This window comes from Mixophyes fleayi, chromosome 1, assembly GCF_038048845.1.
Source record: "Mixophyes fleayi isolate aMixFle1 chromosome 1, aMixFle1.hap1, whole genome shotgun sequence".
NCBI lineage: Eukaryota > Metazoa > Chordata > Amphibia > Anura > Limnodynastidae > Mixophyes > Mixophyes fleayi.
Genome location: NC_134402.1, coordinates 435609596 through 435625572, shown reverse-complemented (window position 1 = coordinate 435625572; position 15977 = coordinate 435609596). Strand labels below are relative to the sequence as shown.

At 39.2% G+C, this 15977-nt stretch overlaps 1 protein-coding gene across 1 annotated transcript in view; it reads right to left on the bottom strand.

Moving 5' to 3' along the window:
• ADAMTS12 (ADAM metallopeptidase with thrombospondin type 1 motif 12) overlaps window positions 1-15977 on the bottom strand; it is a 461827-nt gene that overhangs the window by 36971 nt on the left and 408879 nt on the right. The window contains exons 22-23 of the mRNA XM_075214451.1: window positions 12009-12155; window positions 2617-2770 (exon numbers count right to left, since the gene is read on the bottom strand). Of these exons, the coding sequence (XP_075070552.1) occupies window positions 2617-2770; window positions 12009-12155 (301 nt within the window). The remainder of the gene's footprint in view (window positions 1-2616; window positions 2771-12008; window positions 12156-15977) is intronic.

The following is a 15977-nucleotide window of genomic DNA, read 5'->3' as shown; positions in this document are numbered from 1 at the left end:
GCATGTCCTATTTCAACAACATAAGGGTGGGTGGGAGGGCCCAAGGACAATTCCATCTTGCACCTCTTTTTTTCGCCATTATGTGCTCTTTGGGGCCTAGTTTTTCAAACTGCCTTCCTGTCTGCCACTGCAGTGCCACTCCTAGATGGGCCACGTGTTTGTGCCGCCCACTTGTGTCGCTTAGCTTAGACATGCAGTTACCGCAGTGCAATTTTTTGTACTAATAACAAAATTGTGAGGTGTTCAGAATAGACTGGAAATTAGTGGAAATGATTGTTATTGAATGTTATTGAGGTTAATAATAGCGTAGGAGTGAAAAAAAACCAAAAAACTGGATTTTAGCACTTTTTATGCTTTTATAAAAAAAAATCAGAACTCAAAACCCAAAAAATCAGAACCAAAACCTTTAGTGGGGTGTTTTGGCAAAACCAATCAGAACCCAAAACCTCAAGCTAATCAGAACCCAAAACCCAAAACACGAAAAGTGGCCGGTGCACACCCCTACTTTATATCACACACATGCTTGTGCATATCCTGCACTCTGTTGTGTCTGTTAACATACAGCACATAATGTTTAGGTAGCGCGCACTTACAGCCAGATTCAAGTCTAAACACATCTTGAGTTCCATTCATATTTGAATACGGGGAATTACGCTCAAGCTCGGCACTCTTTTTTCAACCGCAACTTTGTTTAATACATTTTAAGCTCTGTCAAAGTATGGGAACTATGATGTTGATATATGTTATGATCAGATTTTTTATGTAAATCAATGCTAAGTTAAGGTTTAGTAGTTCTTTTAAAAAGCTCTAACAAAGACATTAAGAGACGTTCTGGTTCTGTGTCTACCCCCTTGTGTCTTTGGGTAAGGAAATTTCTTTCCCAGTCACTAAATGTAGTTCAGCTCACCTACAGTGGTTATAAGTCAAACAAGCACTCTCATACTGGGGATAACATACATGGGAGCTATGTACAAAAAGAAAGAAAGTGGGGTATAGGTGAGCCAAGGGAAAAATTATTAGGGGAGGAAGATAAAAGGAGGAGAGGGTCAGTTAAGAGGAAAGGGGAGTGGGAGTAATTTGAGCCTGAAACATTCTATGGATGGTGCTGCATGAACTTTTATTCTCAGTATAAAAAAAATAATGATGAAGATAAATAAGAAGGCTAAAAAATAGGTAAAAAAATGTATATATTTTGTTTCTCTGACTGGATGGTGTGAATTTGGAACTCAAATACATTTTGTGTAAACTTTAGTGTTCTTGGGCCTGATTCATTAAGGATCTTAACTTGAGAAACTTCTTATTTCAGTCTCCTGGATAAAACCATGTTACAATTCAAGGGGTGCAAATTAGTATTCTGTTTTGCACATAAGTTAAATACTGACTGTTTTTTCATATAGCACACAAATATCAATTTTAAATTTCAGTGTATAAATAAGCTATCAAGTATTTGTGTGCTACATGAAAAAACAGTCAGTATTTAACTTATGTGCAAAACAGAATACTAATTTGCACCCCTTGCATTGTAACATGGTTTTATCCAGGAGACTGAAATAAGAAGTTTTTCAAGTTAAGATCTTTAATCAATCAGGCCCCTTGTCTTGTTGCATCTTACAGGATTAACACAGTGCCGAAACTTTCACCCTTATACTAATATATCATTTGCTTTAATGAACTGTAATATGGAGGGATCTCATAAACGACATCAGGCATATCCAATTAGTGTGTGTAGATCAGATGTCCTAAATTGCTCAGGGCTGCCTTGTCCATCTAATCTTTACCAAATTTTATATTGACCTTTTGTGCATTTTCAAAATCCATACGATGCTGCAACATTTTTCATCTGTTGTAATATAACCAGCATGGAAAACTGATTGGGTCCTGTTGAATGGATCTTATGTACAGTACAACATATGATTTTCAAAAGGTAATAAAGGTTAGTTGCACTCTACTAGAGAATATCACCAGGTGGACGTGGTTTCATCTGTTGCCATGTAAAAGTCCGTACTCTGAATTATGGGTTTGGAAAAATGGTGTTTGGATGAACTAAAAGGAAGTTGAATGGGCAACACTCTGGTGTTGTTTCAGTTATTTTCTCCTTTGTCAGGGTGAAATGAGAAATTAAGCAAAAGTATTTTGGGAAAGTTGCTTAAATGGATGGCTTTATCTCATTGCTTACATTTAGCCAATTTGCCATTTCTACTGCAGATAAAAATGCAAAAGTCTTAGTTGCACACATTTGCAAATGTATGTTATTGTCTTTAACATACATTTGCAAATGTGTGCAACTAAGACTTTTGCATCTTTATCTACAGTAGAAATGGCAGGTCTTTTGCTGGCTATAGCAGTGTGCTGAGGGAATTTTTTGTGTGTTTGTTCCTTTTAGGATAACCCCACCCTTTCAAGCACCTGCTATGAGTCTATAAATTGATTAAGCAACTTCCACTTTGGTATTTAGCCCATTTGCACTGACATTGTATGCACATAGACACAACCCACACTCTGATGGTCACAAGATAATGCACATTTACATAGATATATCTGAAAGCAAGACTGCAAATAAAGATACACACCTTGCACAGAACTTAGCTGTCATGAATGGCCCTCGGTGTGACTTACCTGTGCTTTTAGTGCACTCCTGGGTATTGCAGTTTTTAGATTCTTGAGGTTTTGGCTCCTTTTCACAATGGCTATGGTTTACAGTTGTGTTATTATCTGTGTCAACGCACTGAACAGTCCTTTGCTGAATCCCGTCTCCACAGGACGTTGAACACTGAAACGAACATTACATACTGTAAGGTTTCATTTCCAATGCTAGTTAAGTTATTTTCTTCTTTACATAATTCAGTAGTGAAAGGATGGAGAAATAGACAACAGAGCTGTACGTGTTTATTCCCACATAATTGAACATTTTAGAATTTCTCAGTTAAAATCAATGCACATTCAACAGGCGTCATAACATGAGTAAAAACTAAAATTTCAACCTGAACTGGGTAAATGTAAAAACATAAATAAATGTCAGTAGAGAACCCATAGAACTTGGCCACAATATTTCCATAGTCAATCAAACATTATATTTATCATCATCGCGGTCAACAATATTTATAAGGTGCTGAAAATGCTGCCGCACCAGGCAGTCAGCATATAAAGTATATGGATACAAGTGAACATAATAACAAATGAATAAATGACAAACAATGGGAGTACCATTCGTACAAGTACCAATAAATAAGTACAATTTCAATGGAAAATCATAACAATCACAGAGATAAAAAATGAACCTAAAGACATAACAGGCACATCCGAGGTAGAGAAAGAATGTGCAGACATGTAAGTGCTTAAAATGAATGGTAATCATCGCTATTTAAAATATGTAAATTGATATTTTCCCTGCATGTGAGGTTTCCCGGCTGATCCACCGTGGCAGTTTAATCTTTATTCACAACATTGAGACTAGCTACTCATTCCTAGGGGTAAATGTATGGAGTACAGATTTTTGCAAGTTGCTGAAAATCGGCGAGTTTGCAGTGAAAATTTAAAGCGGCAATGCCTTTAAAGCCATCGTCGCTTTAAATTTTCACTGCAAACTCGACGATTTTCAGCGACATGCAGAAATCGGCACTTACCCATTATACACTTCCATCTTTAAATATTCAATACAATACACAACAAACCCACAAAGGTTGATTTATCTTATTGTTGTGTTTTAAATATGTATATCTATTCTCTGTATAGTGCTACATAATATGATTGGTGCTATATACATTAACAATAACAATAGAAATATGGTTTATTGGGTTTTCAATGCAACTTGACAACAAAGTCATATTTCGAATTTGCCAAATTGTACCATGTGATACATATAAATACCGTCATCAATATTATTAGTTCCTCCTTTGAGTAAATATGAGGAACAATGTGTTTCAGCTTTAAAAATAAGTCCCTGTATACTTCTCTTTATAGCATTCTGTCTCCATCTTAATCATAAACATATGATTCCAAAGATCTGATCAATGTCTTCCCCGTGAGGGCTGCTATATATATATATATATATATATATATATATATACATATAAGTTAACCCGTGCATGATACTCATGCATTCTAGTCAAATCAACCTACTTAAGGTCTTAAAAAGGTTCTTGTCATGCATTTGGACCTAGCCCAGGACTCCTCAGGGGAAGAGCGTTAGTTCCTGACGCAAGCGGCCTTTTTAATGTGTGTTCATGAGGTAAAATTACCTCACGAAAATGAGTTTGACCCCCAACTCGTAAATTTAGCCTTTACTACCCCTCCCACAGGGGGAAGGGGGGATGATGGAAGTTAACTGACTTGACTATTCTAATTTTTTTGTCAAATAATGTCAGTATACCAAATTTTAGGTCAATTGGATGAGCCCTTTCTGAGAAAATAGTTTCCCCCCCCCCCACACACACACACACACACACTAACGCACGCCTCTACACATGTGTGTTCATGAGGTAAAATTACCTCACGAAAATGAGTTTGAGCCCTACCAATTTCAGCCCTTTTTGAATTTTTTTTCCCACACACACTAAGAATTTAGTAGGTCAGTGTATAACTCTGCCCAGCAGGTGGCGCTGCAACTTGGTTTGTTTTTCCACACACACACACAGACGCCACTAAGCATTTATATATTAGAGATATATATATATATATATATATATATATATATATATATATATATATATATATATGTAGACAACAAGATATAAACACTGGCGCTCAATGCAGTATTGTATAAATGAAGTGATAAAGTTAAACCCACATATACACCTCTTCCATGTGAGGAGGCAGCCTTCCTTCAAAACTCTGGCTGGTAAGGCCGAAAATAGATGTGGTAGGTGCAACAGAAGGAGGGCGCAATAGTGATGTCAACAGATTATACTGAACAAGGTGGGTACAGAATAGGTTGGCATAAGGATGTGATACAAATCTCTGGGTTGGTATCCAACAATAATGTAGTTGAACCAGTTCACAAATCCAAACGCTAGACAGAATGTTCAAGCATGACAGTCACTGATGTAAAGATAGTCAATTTCTAATGCCATAGTATGAGGTGTGCTAGCTAACCATATGGAGCTCGTTGAACAGAAGTAATACTGTTTGCGATTCAACAGATAGACAGGAATAAGTGGAATTGCGTGTAATGATACAGTTCACCAGATAACAAATCAAATAGGTGGGAGCGTACCAGAAAGTAAAATAAAACCAGCTTATCTGTATCAGGGTCTCCGACAGGAAATCTCAGCTCCGTCTGGTGTGTCAGGAACAGGCAAAACAGCAACTGCAGTATACAGTAGTTCTTAGCCTCAGGCAGCCGTCCCCATACAGTCACCGCTCACAGTTTCGACTAACAATAATCAGTGTCTCTTTCCATTAGGATGTCACTTTGCAAAGTGCATGCAATTAAACGGGTTGCACTGATGTCTCCGCCGACTGATCGATAGCGGAACCCGGTCTTCCGGTCTGCCTTACCTCAGCTCAGAAGGTCAGTAATTTTCTGACCTTCTGAGCTGAGGTAAGGCAGACCGGAAGACCGGGTTCCGCTATCGATCAGTCGGCGGAGACATCAGTGCAACCCGTTTAATTGCATGCACTTTGCAAAGTGACATCCTAATGGAAAGAGACACTGATTATTGTTAGTCGAAACTGTGAGCGGTGACTGTATGGGGACGGCTGCCTGAGGCTAAGAACTACTGTATACTGCAGTTGCTGTTTTGCCTGTTCCTGACACACCAGACGGAGCTGAGATTTCCTGTCGGAGACCCTGATACAGATAAGCTGGTTTTATTTTACTTTCTGGTACGCTCCCACCTATTTGATTTGTTATCTGGTGAACTGTATCATTACACGCAATTCCACTTATTCCTGTCTATCTGTTGAATCGCAAACAGTATTACTTCTGTTCAACGAGCTCCATATGGTTAGCTAGCACACCTCATACTATGGCATTAGAAATTGACTATCTTTACATCAGTGACTGTCATGCTTGAACATTCTGTCTAGCGTTTGGATTTGTGAACTGGTTCAACTACATTATTGTTGGATACCAACCCAGAGATTTGTATCACATCCTTATGCCAACCTATTCTGTACCCACCTTGTTCAGTATAATCTGTTGACATCACTATTGCGCCCTCCTTCTGTTGCACCTACCACATATATATATATATATATATCTATATATATCCACTGCCTCATAATAGACTGTTGTGCTGCTAATAATATTATATGAACAAGGCAGGGAAGTAGCACCATCTGATTAATGTTGTTCTATTTCACCATAAAACACATTGGATCTGCACATAGATTAATCCTCAGAATGTTAATTTGTCTAATAACAATCACATCTATCTATTAATATTATTATTATTATTATTATTATTACATACAGACAGATAGAGTGGTAAGAGGACCCTGATCACAAGTTTACAATCCATAGGCAATAGGGGTTTGATACATGAGGTTAATTGCTTCATATTGCATATTGGTCCAGCCAGATTGAAAAGGTTAAAAGTGGTTAATTGGCTATATGATCCAATCACACAGCAATGTTGGTCAAGGAGTCAGGGGCCAGAAGGTTGATTGAGTATAGAAAGAACACACATTCAGATTTATGTGAACTGTGTAGAGGATGGTAATTAAGTACCCTAGGGAGGATAAGAGAAATGTAATAAGCTTGCCTGAGGAGGTGGTTTTCAGAGAACGCTTGAAGACTATTTGAAAGTCATGTTGTGCAAGGTTGGGAATTCCACAAAGTGGGTGCAGCCTGAAAAATGTCCTGTAGCCAGGAATGGGAGCAGGTGGATGAGAGATGCAGATTTTGTGAAGAATGGAGGTATCAAGTTGGGAGATAATTTGAGACAAGTTAAGTGATGTAAGTCAGACCTAGGCAGCAAGCTTATGGGGTAGGATTTATTGACATGTTGTCAACAGAAATGTCAGGTAGGCATCTTCTGTTGGCTGGTAGGAATATTACTAGCAGTTTTTGAAAGATTGAGGTTGAGTTGGCGAGAGGACATTCAAGATGAAATGGCAGAAAGACAGGCCGTAATGGGGGCTAACAAAAATGGTGAGAGTTCCGAAGATGGTAGATATATTTAGGTATGAGCCACATACATGATGCTGAAATCCAAAGGAGCTTAATCATTTTTCAAGAGAAGTGGTGTAGATAGAGAAAAGTATGAGGACCTAGGACGGAGCCTTGTGGTACTTTAACTAATAAAGGAAGTGGAGAGGGAGTGGATCCAGAGAAACTAACACTGAAAAAGTGATTAGATAGGTAGGATAAGAACCAGAATAGGACAGTGTCCTGAAGACCTTGCGATTGAAGCTTTTGTATGGGAAGAAAGTGGTCAACAGTCAAATCAGCAGCGAGATCCAGGAGAGTGAGTAATGACCTTTAGAGTTAACAGTGACCAAATCATTGACTACTTATTCAGTCTCTGTGGAGTGTTGGGAACAAATGTCTATCTGAAGAAGGTCCAATGTGTGAAGAAAGAAAGCGTGTGAGGCGAGTGCAGGCAATTTTCTCAAGATGCTTGAAAAAATTTGTAGATAACACTTACTCAAAATAGAAAACGTATTGCCCCAACATGCCTGCTTAAAACTTTGTGCAGGCATCAAGCAATCTAATGGTTTAGCGCACACAACTCCTCCCGCTTAGCTGAAGGTACAGAAGAGTTGATTTGGCTGAAGTGCTAGGAAAGTACACAAACCATAGGGTACCCCAACACTCACTGTCAGCCAGCAAGAAAGACCTAATGCAACAGCCTCTGTGAAATGGAGGAATAGTACGTTAAGGTAAAATGTGGTATGACATAAGTTAATATTAATTCATTAGGTGTGTAAAAAACTAGTAATATTTGGTAGGAGTTCTCATTTGATGTTTTAATTTGTTGTTGTATCAGATGTTCCAGATAGGTGCAGACAAACCCATTTTCTGGTTTGTGCATTGCTATGTCGCCTAGCATTATATACAGATTAAGAGTTTTTAGATGAACTGCAGAAGAGACCCTTTGTAGCAGGGGCAGGCTGGGCTGGGAAAAAGGGGGGCATCTGCCCCCTGGGCCGGTTCCATAGTGAGTTACTTGGGCTGGGTCACTGGGCTACATGATTTTTTTTTTCCTTTAAAATGTTCCTAAAAGGATGCTTAGCTAAAATTTGGCAGCCAGCCCGTGCATTGCAGTGGTCTGGTGTCATGAATCAAATCACAAGAACATTAAAATATAAAATAATATGTCATTGCCCTAAAACAGTGAAACTACACATGTTCAGTGTGTGTTCATTTGTGTCTTGCATTGTGCATTTTTAATGACCTAACACTTATGTTGTACTGGTGACATAAGGGTCAATTAAAACTCTCTCTGTGCTCTCTTTTCTAGAAACCTGAAGTAAAACTCTAGGAACTAAGCATATGTTTCTTTTTTTATCATCCTTGATTTAACAATGATTTGTAAAGTGATTACAAATGACAAGATGCAATCTCTCTTGCTCTCTTGAAGTATACAAGTGATCTTTCACGTTAATGTATAATTAGAATTACATAAATCAGAATTTGTTGCCAGGGTGAATGCTGAACAGTCCACTGAATAAGTGCTACACACCCACTATATGGACAAAAGTATTTGGCCACACCTGTTACTTATTGAATTAAGATGATTTAATCAGACCCGTTGCCAGAGGTGTATACAATCAAGCACCTAGCTATGCAGTCTCTATTTGTAAACATTGTCATACAAAATGGATCATCCTGAAGAGTTCAGTGACTTCAAGCGTGGTACTGTGATAGGATGCCACCTTTGCAATAAAAGGGTTCTTGAAATTTCATCCCTGCCTGACATTCCACGGTCTGCTGTAAGTGATATTATTAGAAAGTGGAAGCATTTAGGAACAACAGCAAATCCGCCAGGAAGAGGAAGCCCACGTAAAAGCACAGAGCGGGGTCAACGACTGCTAAGGCACATGGTGCGTAAAAGTCGCCAACGTTCTGCTGATTCCATAACTGAAGAGTTCCGAATTTTCACTGGCATTAATGTAAGCACACAAATTGTGTGGCGGGGGTTTAATAAAATTGGTTTCCATGGCTAAGCAGCTGCATGCAAGCCTCACATCACCAAAACCGATGCCAAGCGTTGGATGGAGTGGTGTAAAGCACACAGACACTGGACTGTGCAGCAGGGGAAACGAGTCCTGTGGTGTGATGAAATAAGCTTCTCTGTTTGGCAGTCAGGTAGGTGAGTCTGGGTTTGGCGGATGCTGGGAGAACATTACCTGCCTGACTGCATTATGTGAACTGTGAAGTTTGGTGGAGCACAGATAATGGTATGGGGCTCTCTTAAGGGTTTGGACTAGGCCCCTTATTTCCAGTGAAGGTCAATGTTAATGCTTCAGCATACCAAGTCATTTTGGACATTTCTATGCTTCCCAAAGTTTGGGGAAGGCCCTTCTCTATTCCAACATGACTGTGCCCCAATGCACAAAGCAAGAACTACAAATACATGGTTTGATGAGTTTGGTGTGGAAGAACTGGACTGACCCGCACAGAGCCCTGACCTCAACCCCATTGAACACCTTTGGGTTGAACTGGAACGGAGGTTGTGAGCCAGGCCTTCTCATCCAACATCAGTGCCTGACCTCATAAATGCTCTACAGAATAATGGACACAAATCCTCACAGAAACACTCCAACATCTAGTGGAAAGCCTTCCAAGAAGAGTGGAAGCTGTCATCACTGCAAAAGGGGGACCAACTCCATATTAAAGTATACAATGTCATTACAGTCCCTGTTGGTGTAATGGTCAAGCGTCCGAATACTTTTGTGAATATAGTTTATATATAACCTCATCAGTGCAGAGCAGGTTGATTTGGTCAGTAGTGTGAAAAGCTGTAAAATTGACCTTGCTAGAATAATGAGTAGCAACAAAGAGTCTTTCAGGCAATACTCCTTAGTAAAAGTAGAGTTTCCAAAAGGAGAATAGACTACTGGAAAATGTCATTTACATGGCAAAGTAAATATAAACAGAAAGACTTAGTGGCCATTTAAACGTACAGTGAAATTTTTGGATATCCCATGCCATCAGGATTCAATTTATAATATAAACGTTACCCAGTCACTCCTTAATTGATTATCTACAAACCATGAATTTCAAGAGTGTACCAGTTGGTAACCTCCATAATCTTCCTTCCCTGACGGGTCACAACAATGTGCCACTAAATATATATATATAGGGATAGTACTTTTTTTATTACAGCAAATTATTTTATACCATTAATAACAAGATGATTTGTGCAAATAATTGTTATTTATTACTTTATCTAATGTCTTATGATGTAAAAAAAGAATGTTGAAAATATGTGTGCTGTAGAATTCAGCCAACCAGTATGAAGATTGGAAAACATGCTAGTCCATCCCCACTTGCTTTTCTTATTGGCTTTGACGACAATTAAGTTTTCAACATGTTGACACAATGATGATGTTACACTCTTGAGACCCGTAGTGCCATACAAAATCTGATTTTAGAAACCCAGTAGAGAACTGAACAAGAATTATTCACAAATAAGCTGGGAATATTGTCTTTAATTTAGTTGAGCACTATTTGGTTAAAGGCAGTGAGACATTGGTATAAAATTAGAATAGAATATATGTGACTTCTTTGTCTTAAGATTTATATCTGGGGAATGTTTGGTTTTAGGAGGGAATGCTCAGTCATACTTTTATTTAGCAATAAACAGGCATAGGAGATCTGCATTTTTCCCATATACTGTACATTAATTATGCATATACTTTAGAAATCAGTTATTGGGGTTTTGTCTGATACATTTGATTGAGATGTGTGGAGCGCTCATCTGACACAATAAAGTGAAAAGCGAGAAAATGCTCCTATGATGTTCTCGACATTGAAGTAGACACTTTTGTAATACAATAGTATATTCTTTTTATCTTTTCAGAGTCTGTTTAGCAAAGTTAAACAAATGTTGCTGTGAAGGAGCTAACGAAAATCTTAAGTGCATTGGATCTCTTATGACCATGAAGAAACCAGGATACTATTAAAACTTATTGGCTCTGTAATAAAATATTAAAGAGCACAACTTTTACAAGTGACTCTATACTCTATAGCTGGACATTTTTCCACATCTGCACCATACCCATTTACTAGTGCCCTATACATAGGCGACCATGCTCCTTTGTGCAAACATTTTGACTATCTGTAACTGGAAGTGTCCCAGGTTGATTTATAAGACCTTCATACATGATAAAACTATAGGCTGTTTTTAGTAACCCCAAATCTCTTTCAAATTGCATGAAAGACATCTATATCAGACAGGGGTGGAACAACGAATCATCAGGCCCCATAGAAAATTTGGCCTGGTGATGTTGCTGTAGTCTCCCAGGCAAGGGAGGGCTGGCAAATTTTAGCACGGAGGGGGGGGAGGAATGGGGCTGGGTCAAGACTTGACCCAACAGCCTATTAGGAACATTTTACAGGAAAAAAATGCAGGTGACTCAGTGATCCAGCCCAAGGTAGCCCACTATGGAGTTGGCCTGGGGGGGCAGATGCCCATCTGCCTCACAGGCCAGCCTGACCCTGCTCCCATGCTTTGCTCTGAAAAACAATGCTGGGTAGGTGTGGGGACCTCAGAGGGAGGACCTAGCATCGCCGAGCCTTGTAGCACCATTGGTATTAGACGTAAATGAAACTCTACAACTACACTTTAGTTGTCCATAAATGGGGTCTTACTGCCACATGATAGCCAGGATAGAATTGGCCCACATATGTGAAGCTCAGGTCACACTGCTGGACCACTTGACCCCACACAAAGTTTGATAGTGGTCATCTATTTAGATTGATGATCTTGGAGAAACACAAGTGATATTGGACCATATTACCAGGGTGTGTAAGGCCAGTTTTAGGCTTTTATTCATCATTTTAATATTGTAACTTAATTTCCCATTGGAAATTTACATTTCAGAGAGTAATATTGTACCTCTGTCCAGTTGCTTGGTTTCCAGCTGACGCATGGCTCGTGACTGCAGTTTAAGATAGCGACTGGAATTTTCTTCAGATCACATCGATTTTCCTTGGGGCAAAATACGTCTCTTTGGCGAATACCATTCCCACATGTCTTTGAACACTGGACAAATATAAAATAATTAGTATTAAGTATAATTATGGAAACACAATACAATGATTTCATGTAACCTACTAATCTAAGACCTTATATCTATACATTATGAAAGTAGTCAAATGCCTAAAAAAGCAAATGAAGGCAAACGGTCAAAGCTGCAATAATAATTGACAGTATAACAACATGCATTTAAATGTTCACATCACAATTATCTTTTTTCCTTGTACTACTATGTTCATCCCATAGTATTCTCTATACATTAATGCCTATTTCAATTTGGCAATCTTTATCGTATGGAAAAGAGAACACTTAAACAGCGAGACAAATAGAATGTTGACTCTTGTAAGATTCTAAAGAAAATATCCAGAATACCTGTGTTTTATTAAACGTTCATGTTCCATTACCCACTACACTGTCTGAAATATTTCAGCATTTCTTAAATAAATGATTGTACATATGGCTGCAAATGTAACATTGTTTTTCTTTATCTAATACACATGTATTGATAATTTAACTTACTTTATGGTATTATTATCATTTATTTATATAGTGCCAATCATATAACACAGTGCAGTACAGTGGATATGTATTCAGTCACATGTCATTCAAAGTCCCTGCCCCATTACAGCTTACAATTTAAATTCCCTATAACACACACACACACACACACACACACACACACACACACTGGGGTCAATTTTGTCAATTAGCCTTCCCTGGGTATTTTTGGACTGTAGGAGAAAACCAGAGCACCAAGAGGAAACGCAGACAAATTCCTGGTAGGAATCAAAATCATGACCCCAATGGCAGGGTCACCTTAACTACATTATGGGCCCTCAGGCAATGCAGTGCACCAGGGCCCCTAAATATATATATATATATATATATATATATATATATATATATATATAAAGTCACATTTTTTTACATATACATATAGGGGCCCCCTTAACTTACCTTAAGTTCGATACCCTTCTCTTCTTTTTTTCAACACTGGGGGCTAGATTTACTAAGCTGCGGGTTTGAAAAAGTGGGGATGTTGCCTATAGCAACCAATCAGATTCTAGCTGTCATTTTGTAGAATGTACTAAATAAATGAAAGCTAGAATCTGATTGGTTGCTATAGGCAACATCCCCACTTTTTCAAACCCGCAGCTTAGTAAATCTAGCCCTGAGTCTCTCTGTTCTGCGCCCCTCCATGCTGTGCTTGCAGCAGGGCCGGATTAACCCGAGGTCTAACTGGGCTACAGCCCAGGGGCCTCGGGCATCCAGGGGGCCCTTGACAGAGTTCAGCAGAGGTATTGATCGGGACGGGGGCGGGGGCGCCCCGAACCCGATCAATGCTGAGCTCTGTCACTGCAGTCCCCCTTCTCCGGCGCTCAGTAATCTCCTTACTGAGGAGATCTCGCGAGAGTGTCACGAGATCTCCTCAGTAAGGAGCTTACAGCCCACCGCGGAAGGAGGACTGCAGTGACAGGAGAGGAGAAGGTAAGCGCTTGGAGGGGAGGGAGGAGGGGGGGGGGCGGTCAGCTAACAGGGGGGCCAGGCTGCTAATGGGGGGGGCCTCACGGGGGAATGGGGGCCCCATTAGCCCAGGGGCCTCCATTCCGTTAATCCGGCCCTGGCTTGCAGTGAATGTTGGGTGTGACATCACGCCCAACATTCACTGCGAGCACAGCACGGAAGAGGGGACCAGGGATGGAGCCGGATCGCCAACTGACGTGACCGCAAGGTAAGTATGTTCTTTTCTTTTTTTTTTCCAGGGTTTTTTTTTTTCCAGCGCTGCCTCGGACAGCCCCCCCTTGCCCGCAGGGCCCCGGGGACCTGCCTATTGTGCCTAATGGAAGTGATGGCCCTGTCCAATGGTGTTAGTCAGCCTTTGTAACCACTGTGCCACTGTGCTGCCCCAACGGTACTTTATGTGTATGTGTATATATATATATATATATATATATATATATATTAAGATCTGAGGGGTGAAGTAAGCATGAAGGAAATTAAAAGCTGAGGCTGTGTCACTCCACTGTAATTATTCCACCTGGGGGAGGTGGACGCCCATCTGATGTCACAGGAGAGGGCTGGGTATAGATTAAAAGTGTGGAGAGTGAATTATTCTCTGATGATCAGGAAGTTACCCGCCTACCCTTCCTGGTTGGATAAACTTCAATGCCTGTTATGGATTGTCGGGCTGTCTGGCGTTTGCTAGTAGAGGTTCTAGATGGTATGTTGCCGAAAAACGCAGTGCAGTCGATGGCCATTTGTTTTGGCGAACATTACGGTAGTGGGCACTCTGAACTACACCATGTTTCACTGTTGCCTGCAGAAACTCATTTTTGTACTGCTCTCTAGCCCTTCGACGAGCAAACTGTCTTCAATTACAGCCAATTATTTAAAATTTTGACTCCTCAGTCCAGAGCACCTACTGCCAATTTTCTGCACCCCAGTTCCTAAGCCTTCGAGAGACAGAAGAATTTGAGCAAGTCTACTTCCACAGAATATCTGTGGCTAGTTCTCCAAGATGTTTGGAACAACCTTCTGGCCGTGTTTCTTCAAAAACTGTGTGCAAGTGTACCTAGAAAAATTGATGCTGTTTTGAAGGCAAAGGGTGGTAACATCAAATATTGATTTGATTTAGATTTCTCTTCTGTTCATTCACTTTGCATTTTGTTAATTGATAAAAATAAACTATCAACACTTAAGATAACAAGTAAGATGCACTGGATTTCAGCTAAATCACCCCTCTTCAATGTCCAGGAACAAGTGACCTAAACAAAAAACTGCATTATCCATTTAAATTAAAAAAATAAGGTCACAATAATAATTCAGCTTTCAATGGGTTGTGAACACATAGTAAAAATATTTTTCAGGGCTCAGTTTATGTTTGGCTGTACACAGTATAGTCATTTCATATCAAATGTAACTTATATGTTATTTTTTTTAAATACAAGTTTTTAATTACAAGTACAAATTTAAGAAGTCGAAAATATATTGATTCTGCAATGTTTCATTATACTCCTTTCTAGCTAATTAATTGTATCTTCCTAAATAGCTCAGTTGCTGCCATATTTTCGGAGACCATCGCCTTTTCTAACACAAAGTATAAAATACATAGAGGTAAGTACAAATGCATTATTCACAAACAAAACCAGTAAATGTGCACCATTCTGCTCCTTTTGTAAATAATCCTAATATGATTATAATTAAATTAAGTAATTTTGTTGCATAATGCCCCTCCACAGATCGATGAATGCAAAGTTAAAAGGTTTGCAGGGAACTAGAGAATGGAGACTATATATGTACATAGAGAGCCTGAGTCATTAAGGAGAGCAAAGCATAAAAAGGAACAACTTTGCACCTGGACAAAACCATGCTGCATTGGAGGGGGAGGTGCATTTAAAATGTGGGGACAGATTTATAGTTGGGGTAGGGCATGTCCTAGATTAACTTTAAATTTCAGTGTAAAAATAAAGCTATCAAGTATTTGTGTACTACATGAAAAAACAGCCAGTATTTAACTTATGTGCAAAATAATAAACTAATTTGCACCCCTTGCATTGTACCATGGTTTGTCCCGGAGAACATTTACTCCTTTTTTTGCCTTACTTTCCTTAATGACTCAGGCCTAGAGAATGCATGTACTATATATTCATTCCCCACTGTGCATAACATAAACTCTAAGTGGACCATTATGTTTGATTCCTCTTAATAAATTGTTTAAATATGTGTGACATTTTGCTCATTCATTTTATTATTTTTTAAGTTGCACTATACCAATATTTTTTTACTTTATCTTCTTTTTTTTCCTCTTTTAAACTCATATTTTCTCTG